Here is a 14,913-nt window from a genome sequence, read left to right on the forward strand (position 1 = left end):
CCATCAGATGTACCGAGAGCTGAATGTACTCTTGCAAGTTTTCGTAATCGCGAATTAAGAGCTCATCGGTCAGTCAATATATTAATTCGTAACTTTTTCGACACTAATTAAGCAAGCAGATACCCTACAAAATAATTGCACGTTAGAAAAGCTATAAACAGTATTTGCGCATTCCTGAACTCGATTACCTGACCTAACAATACCTCATACGTACAGGTCTAAGACTCTTAAGCGCTTCTTTTACAGGGTAAACAACCAGGGGCGAACGTTAATGCTATCATCACTTATGACGTGCTCATCGGGGCTGCGGTAGTGAACTCATTTTGTATCGACGCGTAAGCAGAAGCTTGGAACAGTATACAAACAACCCATGAAATGTATCATCGAAGATGACAGCTAATTCTTCACCAACCAAGAAACGTGGCAAAGCCCTTGATGTCTTGGAAAAGCATATCTCGCAACAAAACAAAAAACCCAAGAACAATCAATACGGTGCATTATTATCGATGTTTCAGACCATTACAGATTCCATTAAATTGCCTGCACCTGTTTCACAGCCTAGGCCACGCATGATATCGTCCTCACCACCAAGAAGAGTCGAACAGCCCTTCGGAAGCCGACAACATCCCACCTCTAAATCCCCCGAGCCCCCATCACAGCGTTCGTCGCCAAAAAAAAGCGTCGCGTTTTCTGACCAAATCGACTCTTCTCCGCCACCTGCATCATTGCATTCAAGCCCACACCGCTCGTCTCAAGCTGTGCCCAGCAAGCCGATTTTGAAGTTTACTCTGCCTCTTGCAAGAACGCCAAGTCCTAGGAGAAAGAATAACCAACCGGGTTTTAACGACAAACTAACAATTGATCAGCGAGAAAACGACAGCAGTGAAGATCCAATGTCACTTAGCTACTGGGTGAGCGGCGAGGTTCATGGCCTGGGAGACATAAAAAGTATATCAGAGTTCAAAGATGTCTTAACAGGCGGACTCTATTTCCTATCTTCAGATATACCAGAAGCAAAAAAGCGATACTTCGAAATCTATGCGACTTTTAATAACATTATGCCCATCTTTACATCTCCCAACTACTCAGAAGTTAAGGATAAAAAAGTCCAGATCCTTGCGCAAAATATGAACGTAATTCTGGCCACATGCATACCGCACCTAATAAGTATCCAAGCAGAGCTATTGAGCTCGCTTAAAAAAGACCCCTTTACCTCCCGAATATATGTACAGATTGTCAGATTTTTCAACGCGCTATTTTCAAACTTCAAACTCGTTAAAATCTGCGAAAACAACCAAAGTTTCCAGACTGCCCTCCACAAAGTTGTTGAAAGCTTTACTGAAGCTATTCAACACCCAAATTCCAATAAAGTTATGGTGACAGCTCAACTAGCGCTTTTGAGGGACGAACAATGTGGGATCAAACGGCTTACACCACTTAAGGTCCAAAGTTTCGTGAAATCCTTGGCTAACATGAAAAAGATTAGCAGTTCAAATCTAACCTGTGAGAAGCTTCTTTTACTGAAGATATTTCTGGCAAAATACCCTGAAGTCATGTTCGAAACTATTGACATTTGGCTACAAGCAGAAGTGTTATCGAGACTGTTAATCGAGGAGGAGTTTTATTCTCTGAAAATTGCAAATAATTGCGTTAGCATTTTACTTGACCTTCTCAAAAGATGTTTAACGGATCGTGACAATCATCAAGTACTTGAAGTGCTCAAACAAACAACTACAAAAGAATTATTCTCTGTCAATTGCGAAGGAAATAAAACCCTCGCACACTTACAAACAAAGGAAGATAATTTAGAAACGCTTTTGAGAAAGCGTGTCATATATCTGATCGAGGAAAAAGATGAACCAAAGCTTGCAATGGATTTGTGGCTAGCGATGGTGGGACTGCTTTTCAATTCAGCAGGCGAAGTAAGTTCTCTTTGTTCAGATAGAGGCAAATTATGGTTAGATTTGAACCTTCGATACCAGAATAATAGCAACCCAAAAGCCAAAAAACTAGCCTTGAGATCATGGAGGATAGTGACATATATGATATGTTCTAAAAGATTGGCAGACATAGGCGAAAGCCAGAAGTTGGTTGCGGTTCTTCTGGACCCGTTTTCTTATTTGAGCAAAGACTATTATAAAGATCCGGACTACGAGAGCTTGATTTACGTCTTAAACGGGCTTCTTTACTCAACTCTTTGTAACCATCACAAAGATCAGTTCACTTACAACCTGGAGTTTATTTTAAGCCCCTTCATAAACGAGATATTGATGGGTCAAAAATCTTTAAAAATTCGCAAAGTTGCGTTAGAGGTTCTGTTGAGAGTGGTGAACCAGTCGCCCGGAGGTCCAACTCCAAAAAAAGAGTTCAATGCATTAAAAGTTGTCACGTCCTCAGGCGTCGAAGCGGCTGACTTCATCCCCTTCTCCTCACCGCTTCTCAGTAGGAACTGGCACGCCCTCATGTCTATAGTCCAAAAATGCAAACAGACCTCCCCTCCAGAGACCTATGATCTGTCATTTACACTACTCTTAGCTGTAATCGAAAGGATTCCTCAAAGGGCCATTGATGGCACAACGAGAGACAACTGCTCCGCAACCCTCCTACCTGGGACAGAAGACTCGGAACAAAAGCCACGGTCGAGGATGACGGACGCTCTCGCTTCATTGATGCGAACGTTTAAGGACCTGATGTGCGAACCGAGCCCCATCATCAATAAGCTTTGCATGGAAATTGCTACTGCAATTAAAAACGGCGAAATAGATTGCACCGATATGTTAAAAACCGTATTGAAAGAAACAAGCAATAGCATTTCTTACCTCGAAGTTTACAGTTTCTTCCTTCGCTTAAAAGACACTCGCATTGATGATTTCATTTACAATTCTATCAGCTCCAAGATACTCTCTCCTAAGATATCCGCGCATGCCTTCGAAGCTTTTATTGATATTGTCAATTCTTATTCATCAACAGAAATCATACAAGCATTTTTGGATACTTCAGAAAAAGGAAGTTTTGACCTGTGGAAAGCCTCTAAACTGGATACATCCCGTTGGGACTTTGGTTGTACAGTCCGATACTTTACAATGCGCTTTCAGCGCGAGGACCTCAAGGTGGATGATGAGTTTGTTTCCCAATTCTCTAGTGCTCTCACCCAGCATAGTCGTTTAGCCGAAGAACTTCGCAAAAGCTTAGGTGTGGACCGTTATGCCAAATCTGTTGTTAAATTTTTAAAACAAGAAAAGCGCACTGACTCTTACGGTCTCGATAGTCAGTGGAAACTCTCTATGATATCATGTTTTTCCATGGACGACTACCTCGAAATGCTCAAATTCGCCGCAGACTTGAGAGAAGACGTACAACTACTTTTGATCAATGGGGCTCAAAACAATGACGAATCCCTTCACCTTTCCCTTAGGTTCATTCAATTGTTGATTTCCAGTGAAAAGCAAATCGTTGATGACATCAAAAACGGATGTGACAGAGCTTTATATGAATTGTTAGAAAAATGCTACCAAAAAAAGCTTTTGTGCCTTCTCAATCAATGTGTCCTTTTTATTATAGAGAATGATGCTTATTATCTCGTCGAGAAGTTTTGGGCTACGTGTGGCCCAGACTTTCTAAATTTGCTTGAAAATTCGACATTGGCGACCATTATGAACCAAGTGGCTTCGAAAAACGAGGTCGTCATAAACATCTTCAATTTTGTTTTTGAACAGAAACCTACAGACTACGTGCTGGGGCTGATGGAAAATGTTTTGGCTCAAGACCAACTGCCCACACTCAACTGTTGCCGAGAGAAAATTATAAATTTTTTGGTTAGAGAAGGCATTCGTTCTAATGAAGGAGGCCGAAAGAAAGTGCTGGCCATTTTTGAAAGGGCTTCTGAGGTCTTGATTTTCCAGCATAAAAGGCTGCTAGCTGAGTTTATGCGGTCATTAATTTCAAAATTACCGGCCGAGAAAGGAGAATTTGTGTATGATCTACTGTCCTTCATTTGCAAGGATGAAAGGTTCAAACTAAAGGGCTATGATAATCTTCTTGTGAAGATAAATCATGGGCTACCTTTAGCTTCTGATACCTTCCAGAGTGAGAAGAAACGCGAAACACAACGATACAAGTTTCACTCGGCTCCGCAAACCCCGCCGAATAAAACTTCCAGCGTTAGTGAAGCTGCAGCTTATTCTCTTAACCAGTTACCACAAAAAGTTGTGGAGATGAGAGAAACCAGCCCGAGCGATGCTACTTTTCCTAGTTGCCGAGAACTTTCTTCAAATTTGAATCAACAGCGAAAATTAAAGGAATCTGCTGCTGCCAGCGAAACAAAAACTTTACATGCTTTAGGCACTGTCCTCAATGATCAAAAACACATGGATACTAGTGACGAAGATCAGTCTTGTCGTGAAAAAAAGCGCATTCCTGGACCCAATAACGGCGATAAAGCTCTCAGATCCATTACGCCTCCCGAGGAAACAGTTTGTTCATCGAAAGATGATGGCCTTACTCCGCGCAACAATGAGAAGGGTGGGCAAGACCCTACCCACAAGTTAACTGAAATCTCGCAAAAAAAACAGATTATTGTTTCAGAAGTTGCTCAGAGCAAACTGCAGGCCTCGCGTGGCGCTGAGGCGCTGTCTGAGAAGTCCACTACTAAAGGTCAGATAAAACAAAATGTAAAGAGCCAAGGCGTGTCGTTAAATGATGAAGTTGAAACTGTTGCCGTGCCAAGTCCACCAAAAAAGCATGAAAGCAGCACAACAGATGCAGCTGCACAAATTGCCTGTAGCAAGCTTCATGAAAATGCCCAAAAGACCCATCACGGTGATGAGGTTCATGAGAAGAGGTCTTGTTTTGAAGAAACACAACCCAAAGCGGCAAGCGCTTCAGCTCTTCACAATGAAAACAGCCAAATTTCTGATGGTGAAAAAAGAACATCTGTTGATAGCAAGGTTGGATCTTTGGTGATTGAGCAGTCTCTCATGAACGAAACCCTGATGAATAGGGAAGGCTTCAGTCGCGGGACCGACTTAAGCAACGCAATCGGCATCAAAAGCACATTCTCAAACGTGGAATCTCTCGCTAAGATTCCAATTTTCAACTCCCGAAAATTAATATCCAAAAACAAGCAGCCTGTAACTTGCGAAAATAAATCAAACGAGGGTGTGACGGCCAACAAAAGTTCCAAAGAACTTCCGGGGAAATTGGAAGATTTTGAAACAATAAAAAGGAAGAATCTACATGGCTCTGTGTACTCAGCGTGCGAAGACAAAAAACTCAAGGTCATACTACAAATAATGAAAGAGTTTGGTGTGAACGAGTTTAGTCAGCTTTCTGACGTCCAAAAACAATTTGTTAAACAGGAAATGATAAAATTCTTATCAAAATCGAACGCGAGCTAACAAGAAAACTTAACTTAGTTGAGTTTTTACAGGGAACGTATACTGCTCCTGGTATACAATTAAATATTGATTACAAAGGTATATGCTAAGATTTTATATGCAGCTGGAGTTAAGGGTTTTTTATGGCACGTAAACCAGTTCTCGACACACTAGGCTTACTTTCTTGAAAAGCCTTCTCCATTCCAGCGGGTCCCCGCTTCTCCTATTGAAGCTAATTAGGACGAGACCCCCATAAGCGTTAGATAGAGACACGTTACCGGATAGAAACCATCCCTTCCTATCCATTGTTTTAATTTGGATAGTGACTGGGAAAACATCTTCTAGCTTGTGGGAATCTCTGAGCTCAAGAAAAGTTTCGTACGAGCCTGTCTTCACCGGAATACTAAAGTTCCGGAGGGCATACTCCAGCATTGGAAGAATTGAACTCATTTCTCGATGTGAATAAAATTTTGTCAAAACAGATGTGCTTATGAAAGCTCCTTCTGGAATTGAGTTTACCTGAAATTGTTGGGTGGCCATGTCCACATGAACTTGCTGTGTCCATTCAGTATCAGGGTTCGACGCCTGTCTGGAACCAGGCTGCCCGAAAAACTCATGCTGAGTAGCGAGTCGGCCAGATGCACAAAAACTATCGTGGCGCAAGTCAGCGATCTCTGATTGAATCGGCTGTGTCGACGTATGAGTGGGGATTTTCAAGCAAAAATCATCTTTCATAAATTGAGTGTATGCATCATCGCTCAAAGAAACGTGGAGTTTACTCAAAAGCTTCTGAGATAGCAATTGTGGATCATTGCAACGGCCGCCTTCATCAGAAAAAGATACGAGACTAGTGTACCACACATGAGTGCGAAGTTCACTTAACGTAACCCTTTTTCGTGGGTCAGGCTGAAGCATCTTGCGGACTAAATTTAGTTGAGTTAGGCTGATCTTGTTCCATGGCCCGCTAACCATGTTTCCACAATTTTCTGAAAATTCACGAAATTGGTCGTCGTCACGGCTTGGTTGTTCCCACGGAGTTTCGCCAGTCAACAAAACAAACACTAGTACCCCACAGGACCATATATCTGTAAGATCAGCATGGTAGTTCCGGGAATGTAATATTTCTGGCGCCATATAAGGGAGACTGCCTCGCGTGTCCGACGACAATCTCTTCGTGCCGTCTTTGCGCCTGAATTGGGAAGCTAGACCGAAGTCTGCAAGCTTTAAGTTTCCATCACTGTCTAGCAGAATATTTTCTGGCTTAATGTCCCTGTGGGCGATGCCGCATTTTTCATGCAGATAGGTCACAGCGCTAATTAATTGCTTGAAATAAAATTGGGCGACCTCAGCATCCACGCCCACATCTGGCTCAATCTTATCAAACAAGTCGCCTCCACCGGCCATCTCCATGGCAATCCAGAGAAAGTTTTTGGTCACATTGCAATCTATAACCTTCAAGATGTTCAAGTGATCGCTGCACTTCGATTGGATGACAACTTCTTGTATTGCATCTTTTTCGCTCAGACCATGTTTAACGCAAGTAGGAAGATGCACGAATTTGACTGCTACTACAGTTTCTGGATTTGACTCCAGGCAGGCGGCCTTAACGCTATTAAACACGAGTTAGTATTCGTCCGTCTGAGCAGCTATCTTTTGGGCATTCGCCCAAACTTTGTAATATTAAGCATCAAAAAAACATTAAACCTACAATGCGAATGAACCCTGTCCAACTGTTTCGCCCAGAACCAGGTTCTTGATCTTTGGAAGCGGCGATCTTTGCGAGAAGTTGATGGACATGTTTACTGTATAATAATTATATATATGTGGTGACCTTGAAAAACAAATGAAAATAAATAATACTTAGTGTTTAAGATACTATCGGAAAGTGAGTTCGTCATGAGCAGGCCAGAGTTGGAATTTATGAGCTCTGTGCAGCAGGCAGTTCAGCTTTCGCTACAAGAACAGAAACCTTTGGTTGTATACTGTACCGAGGGGAACGACAACTGGCTCCGAAGTTGGTTCAATAGGGAGTTGAGGCAACAACTCGTTACGACGTGTATAGCTCTTAAGCTGACAAAAGGACAGCCAGAATACGGATATTTCGAGCAAATATTTCCTTCAGTTCCCGTACCAAGCGTTTGTTGTATTAAGGAAGGTAAAATTACTGGCGTTGTTGAAGCTACTGTGGTCAAGACTGATGGTCAGGTCCACAGGAATACACTGTTAGCATGTTTGGGTCATATACCCAGAAACACAAATTCGGAGTCTTCCCCTAAACAAAACTCGACCCTAAAAGAGCAGGCAGCGCAAAGGGCAGCACAGTTGCATCATGAAGAAGTTTTGAAACAGCGCAAGGTTGAAAAAGAAGAGCGCGAGCGGATAAGAAGACTTGTGAAGGCCGACCGGGAAGAGCTCAAAGCCAAAAATCGCGAACCTGTTGCCCATGAACGCCGCGCTTTGGACAGCCTGCACGATAACATCAAAAATACTGATCATTTAACCGCGAAGACGTGCACTCTGCAGATACGACTACTTAACGGGCATGCAATCTGTCACCAGTTCAAGTCCAACGCAACACTCAACTCTGTCAGGAGGTGGATCGACGAGAACAGAGACGACGGCGACGCGCCATATGTTTTCTTCAGAAGTATACCCCGTGAATCATTTCAGGAGTCAGATGAGTTGAGATCTCTAAGTTCACTACAACTAACACCACGTTCGGTTTTAATTTTGAAAGCGGTCGAAAATGATGATAACAACGTACAAATTATTGATGTCCAGGGTCCCGGGCTCTTGGGAAGGATGTTTAACTCCGTTACCGGTTGGTGGAATTCTGAAAAGGCTAATGAGCCTGACTCAGATATTCAGCAGACAACAAAACCCAATGAAAAATCTCCGGCTTCTTCAAAGTTTAATTCTCCCGCAAATTCCCCTTACATCAGGCATCAGCTGGCTCGAAACCCGTCTGAGTTAAGTCTTCCTTCCCGCCCAGTATCACCTAATGTTTTCCAGTTTGTAAACGCTGACGATAACGAAGCGAGTGACCGCGACCGTAAAACCTTCAACGGAAATAGCGTGAAGCTCGAAGACAAAAAAGGGAAGGAAGGTAAGTAGTTTTGGTATTTATGTTGACAAAATAGGCTCTTTGTTTTTGCTTTCCGAGGGTCCCAGATCTGCCCTCGATTCCTCTTCAACTGGCGACTCTCTTCCGGCCACCAGTGCAACTTCCTCAGGCCCGAATCCCTGGTATGAGCTTATCTTAAGTTTTGAGAGCTCTCGCGTCACCTCTTGCTCTTTCTTTACTTCTGCGTCTAGCTCCTCCAACTCCTCATTCAACTGTTCATCATTTTGATCGTCAAGCTTACCAGCAAGAATATCACTAATCTCTTCATTCTTCGATCTTTCTAAGCTGATTTCATCGAGCAGTTTTTCGACACTTTCAGTATCCCCGAGTTCGGCAGAAACATTGGACATTACGTCTCGAGAGGCCAATAATGTGTTCCTCAAGTTGACGTTGTCGAGCGACATCTCTATATCGCTTTTAAGTGTTTCAATATTTTGTAAGTTTCTGCAGGCAGTTGTTAGGTTTCTTTCTAGAAGCTTCTTAGCTCGCAAATGTAATCTCTGAAGGTCCTTGGGCTTATCAGATTTGATACATTCAGCGAGAACTTGCTTTCTTTCACGAATTCGATCTTCAAGCATGGAAACCTGAAATTGCAAGATAGAGTATGTTTCTTTAACTGATGCAATGTTTCTATCGTTTTCGGATATAAAGTTAAAGTCAAACTTAGCGAGTAAAGGTGCCATGTCCCTCGTACAGACCTTGACAGTATTACAATCTGTTACAATAACACCCATGTACGTTTCCATGTACATCAAAACTATCTCAAACTCATTCCAGCCCTGCAGGTTCTCTTCCATACCAACTATCTTGCAGAATTCGAGCTTTGAGAAGATAAGGTCTGAATACCTTATAGCTTTCTTGCAAATAGAGGACCTCATGCGCTGTTCGGCCTGAAGGCTTTTCCTCTTTGTGGTTGGAAGAACTACGAAATCAGCGTCTCTCAAATAATTGGCTCCTTCTGAAGTGCGTGTGGTAGCTTGTGAGCGGCCGGCAAGAATATACCCTATAGTCCAACTGAAAGCCTTCAAAATCTTGCTATTGTTATTGCGCTTAAAACGTTCTTTAGCTATTAAGAGGCCATCGGAAATAAGGCTATCTAATGCAGTGTCCAAACATTTAGGAGGTCCTAACTCTTTGTCTGAAAGCTCTTTCAAAAGTTCACTTCCACATTGGCAGATCAATTTATCACTAAAAACTTCATCCAGCAATAGGTGTCTCCAGTACCTCACATTCGCCTCGTAACCCTCAGGATTTAAATCCTTCAGTTTTCTGAAGTCTGAATACAGGGATGTGAGCCTTGATTTGGAGAGCGTTGTGTCCCTCATTAACAGCGACCCATTTAAATATTCAAGAAGGAAGTCTTTCCTTCGTAGTCGAGTTAACTTTCAGAACTTAAGTGCAGCCGAAATGGCAGAACTCACGAATAATTTGAGCAGTGACTGTCTACTTGATGCTATCACCACTAGCTTTAACACAAAAGATTATGTGACTCTCAATAAGCAGTTGAATAGAGCTAATCTTCAACTCTGCAACGCCACCACCCTTCCAGGGAACAAGACAGAATTTTTGAAATCTCTGAAGGAAATCTTCAGCCAAGCTCCTGAAGAGCTGGATCATAGCACTACTGCTGAAGTTTTTGAGCGGGTGATAGGTCTGACTTCATTCGACCAAGTGCTGGAAGCATTCACAGTGGAGGAGATGGGCCATGCTCTATCAAGTCATGTGATCAACTTGGTGAGATTAGCATGTAAGGTTTTGAGCCGCTCACAGCCGAAAGGGCTCTTCGCTGGCACAGGACTTATCGACCTGATGTTAGAACAATTATTTGATGCATCGACAGAGCTAGATATTGTCAGCGAAATCGAAAAATGTTTAGAACAACTAACCTCAGATGCATTAATAAGAAGACGCATTTTGAAAGACAACCTACAACTACTGTTGCGCGTGCGTTCCCAGTTCGATCCTATCTGTACGACCAGGCTCTTGGCTCTTATGAATGGCATTCTTCCCCACACAGATCGCAGCGAATTTCAGGATAAGTTATTTATCTTTGGTGAGACAGAAATCCACAAGGCATTGGACAAGGATATTTTCTTGTTTATTAATGTAACTGATTATTATGTTTCAATTCTGAAAATCATGGGAGCTACAAGTGAGCAGCGACAGTTTAGTATTTGGGTTTTAGACCGTGTGCTGAGTGTTGTCATACCAATTTACGGCAAACTCTACAAACAAATGCACGAGGATTACATGATTGAAACCTTTGGGCGGAAATATCTGTTCAGCTTATTCAAGGAAATTTCAATGCTCAGTGACTCTCATTACTTTGAAGAGCTGGACTCTAGGTACTTGAATTTGACACCTTCGAATCTAGATTTCTCTGAATTCATGAAATTCATCAAGCCATCATATCTTATGGAAGTTCAGCATGATTATATTTTGGGAAACTTGACAGTGACGCCGTCAAATTTAATGGCTTGGAGAAACCTAATATCTGAAAAACAATCCTTTGATCAAGTCAAAGATAATTTAACGTCTGACGCAATTTTGTCACTTCCCTATTCTGAACAGATGGTCTTGCTTCAGAAGCTAACATGTTACGAATACTCAGCACGCTACTTACTCAACGATCTATCAAAGGTAATGTCAAACACGCTCGATGATAAGTCAGGCTCTATCACGGAACCAGAAACATCTGAGCTAAGGCGAGAAGTTTTGGAAAACTTGCTCACGTTCGACAGTGGAATGCTAAATGTTTGGTTTCAACCAACCCAAGAAGCATATCGCCTTTTGGTGAATGGCGGAAAAGTCCAGGACTCAATGGCTCATGTTGCGGATACATATCTGTAAAGATTCTAGAGCATGCGTTTTATTTTACAGTGGTTATATATTACTAAATCACAAATACAACGAACCAGCAGACACAATGTCTCTGTGAATCAGATTCAAGGCAGCCTCCATTTTCTCCCTAAGCATAGAGTTTCCGATGGTATTGGAAACCTCGACCAGCTCTTTAATTAGCTCTTCAAGACGCTTGAACATTCTGATGAGAGAGCCTTCGTAGACATCTGTCATCTTGCAAATCTGAGTAAAAGTTGCACCCTTACACCATTCGTACACGACTTCCATAAGTTCATGTCTGAAACTCTCCACGTAGTCCTTCTCAACAATCTCGATTTTCGAGTCTTTCACAATTTTTGCTATCTTCGCAGCAACTTCTCTCATATTTTTGAGCGGTTCTGCAAGCTCAGGCTTCAGCCTTGGAGCCTCTTTACAGCGCTCTTGGAATGCGAAGCATGAAAGTAATGCAGCCGCCTGCTCTGGGGTTAGGTCGTTAAAGTTACCGTTGAAGATCAACTCAGTTAAAAGAAGCTCATCACCACTGGAAATCTCGCAAGCAACCCTGCCTTTCAATTCTATGATGTCGTTAGGAGTGCAAAAGTCGAGACGACGTAAAACCCTTTTACGACGGCGTAAGTCATCGAGCTGTGTCACGGCTTGGGCTTCTTGAATCTTTTTCTTCAACTGCCTAATTTCTGAGTTGATGGAAACTTTCTCATTGTATTTCTGGTAAAGGTCGTCTAATCTCACAGAACCTGACAAAGGATTTGAGGATTGCCTTGACTTTAACACTTCGCTTTTCTGAAGCAGTTTTTGAAAATCTTCATCTTCAATCTTCATGTTTTTTATAGGGTCCATGACGGGCACTTTGTCCGAAAACCTTCTTCTGACTTCTTTGATGGACTTGCCCACGGCAACTTGCTGACTCCCAGCTAAGATGTCTTTGGGCATATGAAGCCTCAAGTTGCCCACACTTTTAATCGAGTTAAGCGTAATGGGAATGATAGTAGAAACAGACTTTTCGCCAACGCTTGCCGGCCTTATCCCTTCAGGGAAAACTGGATTAAATGGTTTGATAAGGTTTAATGGGGCATCCACATACATTGTATTGACAACAACTTTGACAATCCAGGACTCGTGGTCACTGTAAACAGCTGACAACTTGCTTGTTCTTTTAGTGCAGTCAACCACGGCAGCCCAACAATAGTTTGCGTTGCCCACCTGAACCTCAATAAGCCTTCCTGGCTGTAAGAAGCTTAGTACATTCGAAGGATGTGTGACTATTTGACGAATGTCTTCAGAGTAGCCATCGAGGGTCTTCTGAATTTCGTAATAGTCTTTTATGTTCTGCTCATCCTCAATGACCATGCTCTCTGACTTGGCGGAGAGTTCCGTGAGTTTTTTCTCCATGAGAGGAACCGATGTTGCATTCTGAAATTGAAAGAACGAATGCTCCAGCATGAACTCTGGGGATATTCCCTCCACCCTCATCAGGTTCAAGATCATGTTATACCCGAGGTGAAAGGCAGAATCTAGCCTATCAGCTTGGCCTTTAACCATTCCCTTGGCAACTTGAGGTTCCATCTTTTCGTCGATCATCATAATCACAATACCACGGTCATCCAGGCCACGACGACCGGCACGGCCTGACATCTGGATGTACTCACCACCAGAAACCCAACGAAACTGTTTGCCATCCCATTTCCTCACACTGGTGAAAACGACAGTTTTTGCAGGCATATTCAAACCGATAGAGAATGTTTCTGTGGCAAATAAAACCTTCAAGAAGCCCTCCTGGAACAAAATCTCAATCACTTCTTTAAGAATAGGTAGTAGGCCCGAGTGGTGGATACCTATACCTCTTCTTAGCAGCGGTAATATATGTTTTATTTGAGGAAGCTCTCTGTCAGTCTCAGGGAGAAGTTCAATGGCGTTAGTAAAAATTTTAGTCAACGCTTCCTTCTCATCCTCCGAGTTAAAGTCAAGTTTTGACATCTTCAAAGCTAGCTCCTCGCAGTCTCTTTTGCTAAAGGAAAATACAATTACAGGATTGTATTTCTTCTTCCATATCATTCTCACAATCTTGTAGATATCGCCTTTGGAGTCACCTTTCGAGGCGCCGCCCTTGTAGGTCTGGCCTTTCTTGCCTCTAGAATTTGTTGAGCCTGGGTTGTCACCCACTTGATTGCTGATAGATGCCATTGCCTTTTGAAAGTTTTCCTCCCTAAACGTGCTTTTCTCGTCAACAACCAGATGTATGCCATCTCCATGTGCTGGGAATAGATAATGCTGAAGCGGTGTTGGACGGAAATCAGTGTAAACAATATGACACGGTTGGGAATGTATCTTACAGATCCATTCAGCAAACTCCATTGCGTTAGGAATAGTGGCAGACAAGAAAACGTAACGGACCTTGTCAGGCAGCAGAATAATAGTTTCTTCCCAGACCACACCACGCTCCTTGTCTCTCATGTAATGCACTTCATCAAAAACAACCCAAGCCACTTCTCTCATAACTTCACTACCCCTGTATAACATACTTCTTAGAATTTCGGTGGTCATTACGAGGCACCCTGCGTCAGGGTTTATAGTTATATCACCTGTCATCAACCCAACATCTCCAAAATCAGCAAGAAGCTCTCTGTATTTTTGATTGGATAGAGCTTTGATGGGCGATGTATAAATAACTCTTTGCTTGTTTCTCATCGACTGCGCAATTGCGTACTCTGCAACTACAGTCTTACCCGCAGATGTGTGAGCAGAGACCAGGACCGATTCGCCCCTATCAATACATGAGATAGCGGTATCCTGAAAGGGGTCCAATGTAAAAGGATACGTCCTCGCTTCATTTTGGCGCTTGTGTTCACCAATGGGTTTGTAGTCATAGTGTGGAGGAAGTGCGACCTGGTGTCTGACTTGATGCGATAGTTTGACTTTCCCATCTTCTTCAACTTGCACGCTGTTGGCAGCACCTAGCCCCATAGACGCATTAACCTCGCGAGAGGCTTCCTGCTCGAAAGAATCAGCTAGGACTGGAACAACTTCTGATTTCTTCTTCTTTTCCAAGATCTTTTTCCCATTTTTGGGTCTTTTAGCTGAGTCGTGCGCTGTTGCGCTGTCTTCTTTAGGTTCGTCTTCGGAGGAGGCTCTGTGGCGCTTCTTCACGTCCTGAACCTCCTCAACTGCTTCTCCATTAGTTTCTATAGGTTCCTTTGGCGGAGCTTCTAGCTGAGGCAAGTCTGTAGACTTTTCATCGAAAACGTCAAACAAGTCGTCATTATCCATTATCAACGACGGAGGACTTTGTTGTCGTATTTCACTTAAAGCTTTTACTGATGATTGTGATGAACTCATCTCATCGCATCTCTTGTTTTCTGGTTATTACTGCTAAACACGGCAAATTTTTCTTTATACGTAAACAATGATTATCGTGATGACAGAACGGCAAACTTAGCTTCCAGTTCAATTACATTAAAGAGCGCTTGATATACTGGGTCATGAACTGGTGCACACCATTTGCCTGGATGGAGCAGAAAATTTCGAAAGCCTTTTATGGATCAAAAAAGTCCAAAA

At 42.7% G+C, this 14,913-nt stretch overlaps 6 protein-coding genes across 6 annotated transcripts; 3 read left to right on the forward strand and 3 right to left on the reverse strand.

Annotated features, from left to right (window-relative positions):
* Nucleotides 1-389: 389 nt before the first annotated feature.
* RIF1 (DNA-binding protein RIF1) lies at nt 390-5,396 on the forward strand (the record flags this gene model as incomplete). Its single annotated transcript, XM_002556272.1, has 1 exon — nt 390-5,396. The coding sequence occupies one exon, from the start codon at nt 390-392 to the stop codon at nt 5,394-5,396; it is 5,007 nt and encodes a 1,668-aa protein (XP_002556318.1).
* A 120-nt stretch (nt 5,397-5,516) lies between these two features.
* CHK1 (serine/threonine protein kinase CHK1) lies at nt 5,517-7,172 on the reverse strand (the record flags this gene model as incomplete). Its single annotated transcript, XM_002556273.1, has 2 exons — nt 5,517-6,984; nt 7,084-7,172. The coding sequence occupies 2 exons, from the start codon at nt 7,170-7,172 to the stop codon at nt 5,517-5,519; spliced, it is 1,557 nt and encodes a 518-aa protein (XP_002556319.1).
* Nucleotides 7,173-7,271: 99 nt separating this feature from the next.
* On the forward strand, nt 7,272-8,489 carry KLTH0H10340g (UBX domain-containing protein; the record flags this gene model as incomplete). The annotated part of the gene is made up of 1 exon (XM_002556274.1): nt 7,272-8,489. One exon carries the CDS (start codon nt 7,272-7,274, stop codon nt 8,487-8,489), a length of 1,218 nt encoding a protein of 405 aa, XP_002556320.1.
* Nucleotides 8,490-8,498: 9 nt separating this feature from the next.
* On the reverse strand, nt 8,499-9,824 carry CHM7 (phosphatidic acid-binding protein CHM7; the record flags this gene model as incomplete). Its single annotated transcript, XM_002556275.1, has 1 exon — nt 8,499-9,824. The coding sequence occupies one exon, from the start codon at nt 9,822-9,824 to the stop codon at nt 8,499-8,501; it is 1,326 nt and encodes a 441-aa protein (XP_002556321.1).
* Nucleotides 9,825-9,906: 82 nt separating this feature from the next.
* HSM3 (Hsm3p) lies at nt 9,907-11,349 on the forward strand (the record flags this gene model as incomplete). Its single annotated transcript, XM_002556276.1, has 1 exon — nt 9,907-11,349. The coding sequence occupies one exon, from the start codon at nt 9,907-9,909 to the stop codon at nt 11,347-11,349; it is 1,443 nt and encodes a 480-aa protein (XP_002556322.1).
* Nucleotides 11,350-11,397: 48 nt separating this feature from the next.
* Nucleotides 11,398-14,625, reverse strand: MTR4 (ATP-dependent RNA helicase MTR4; the record flags this gene model as incomplete). Its single annotated transcript, XM_002556277.1, has 1 exon — nt 11,398-14,625. The coding sequence occupies one exon, from the start codon at nt 14,623-14,625 to the stop codon at nt 11,398-11,400; it is 3,228 nt and encodes a 1,075-aa protein (XP_002556323.1).
* Between the last annotated feature and the right edge of the window lie 288 nt (nt 14,626-14,913).

This window comes from Lachancea thermotolerans (genome assembly GCF_000142805.1).
Source record: "Lachancea thermotolerans CBS 6340 chromosome H complete sequence".
NCBI classification, from domain to species: Eukaryota; Fungi; Ascomycota; class Saccharomycetes; order Saccharomycetales; family Saccharomycetaceae; genus Lachancea; species Lachancea thermotolerans.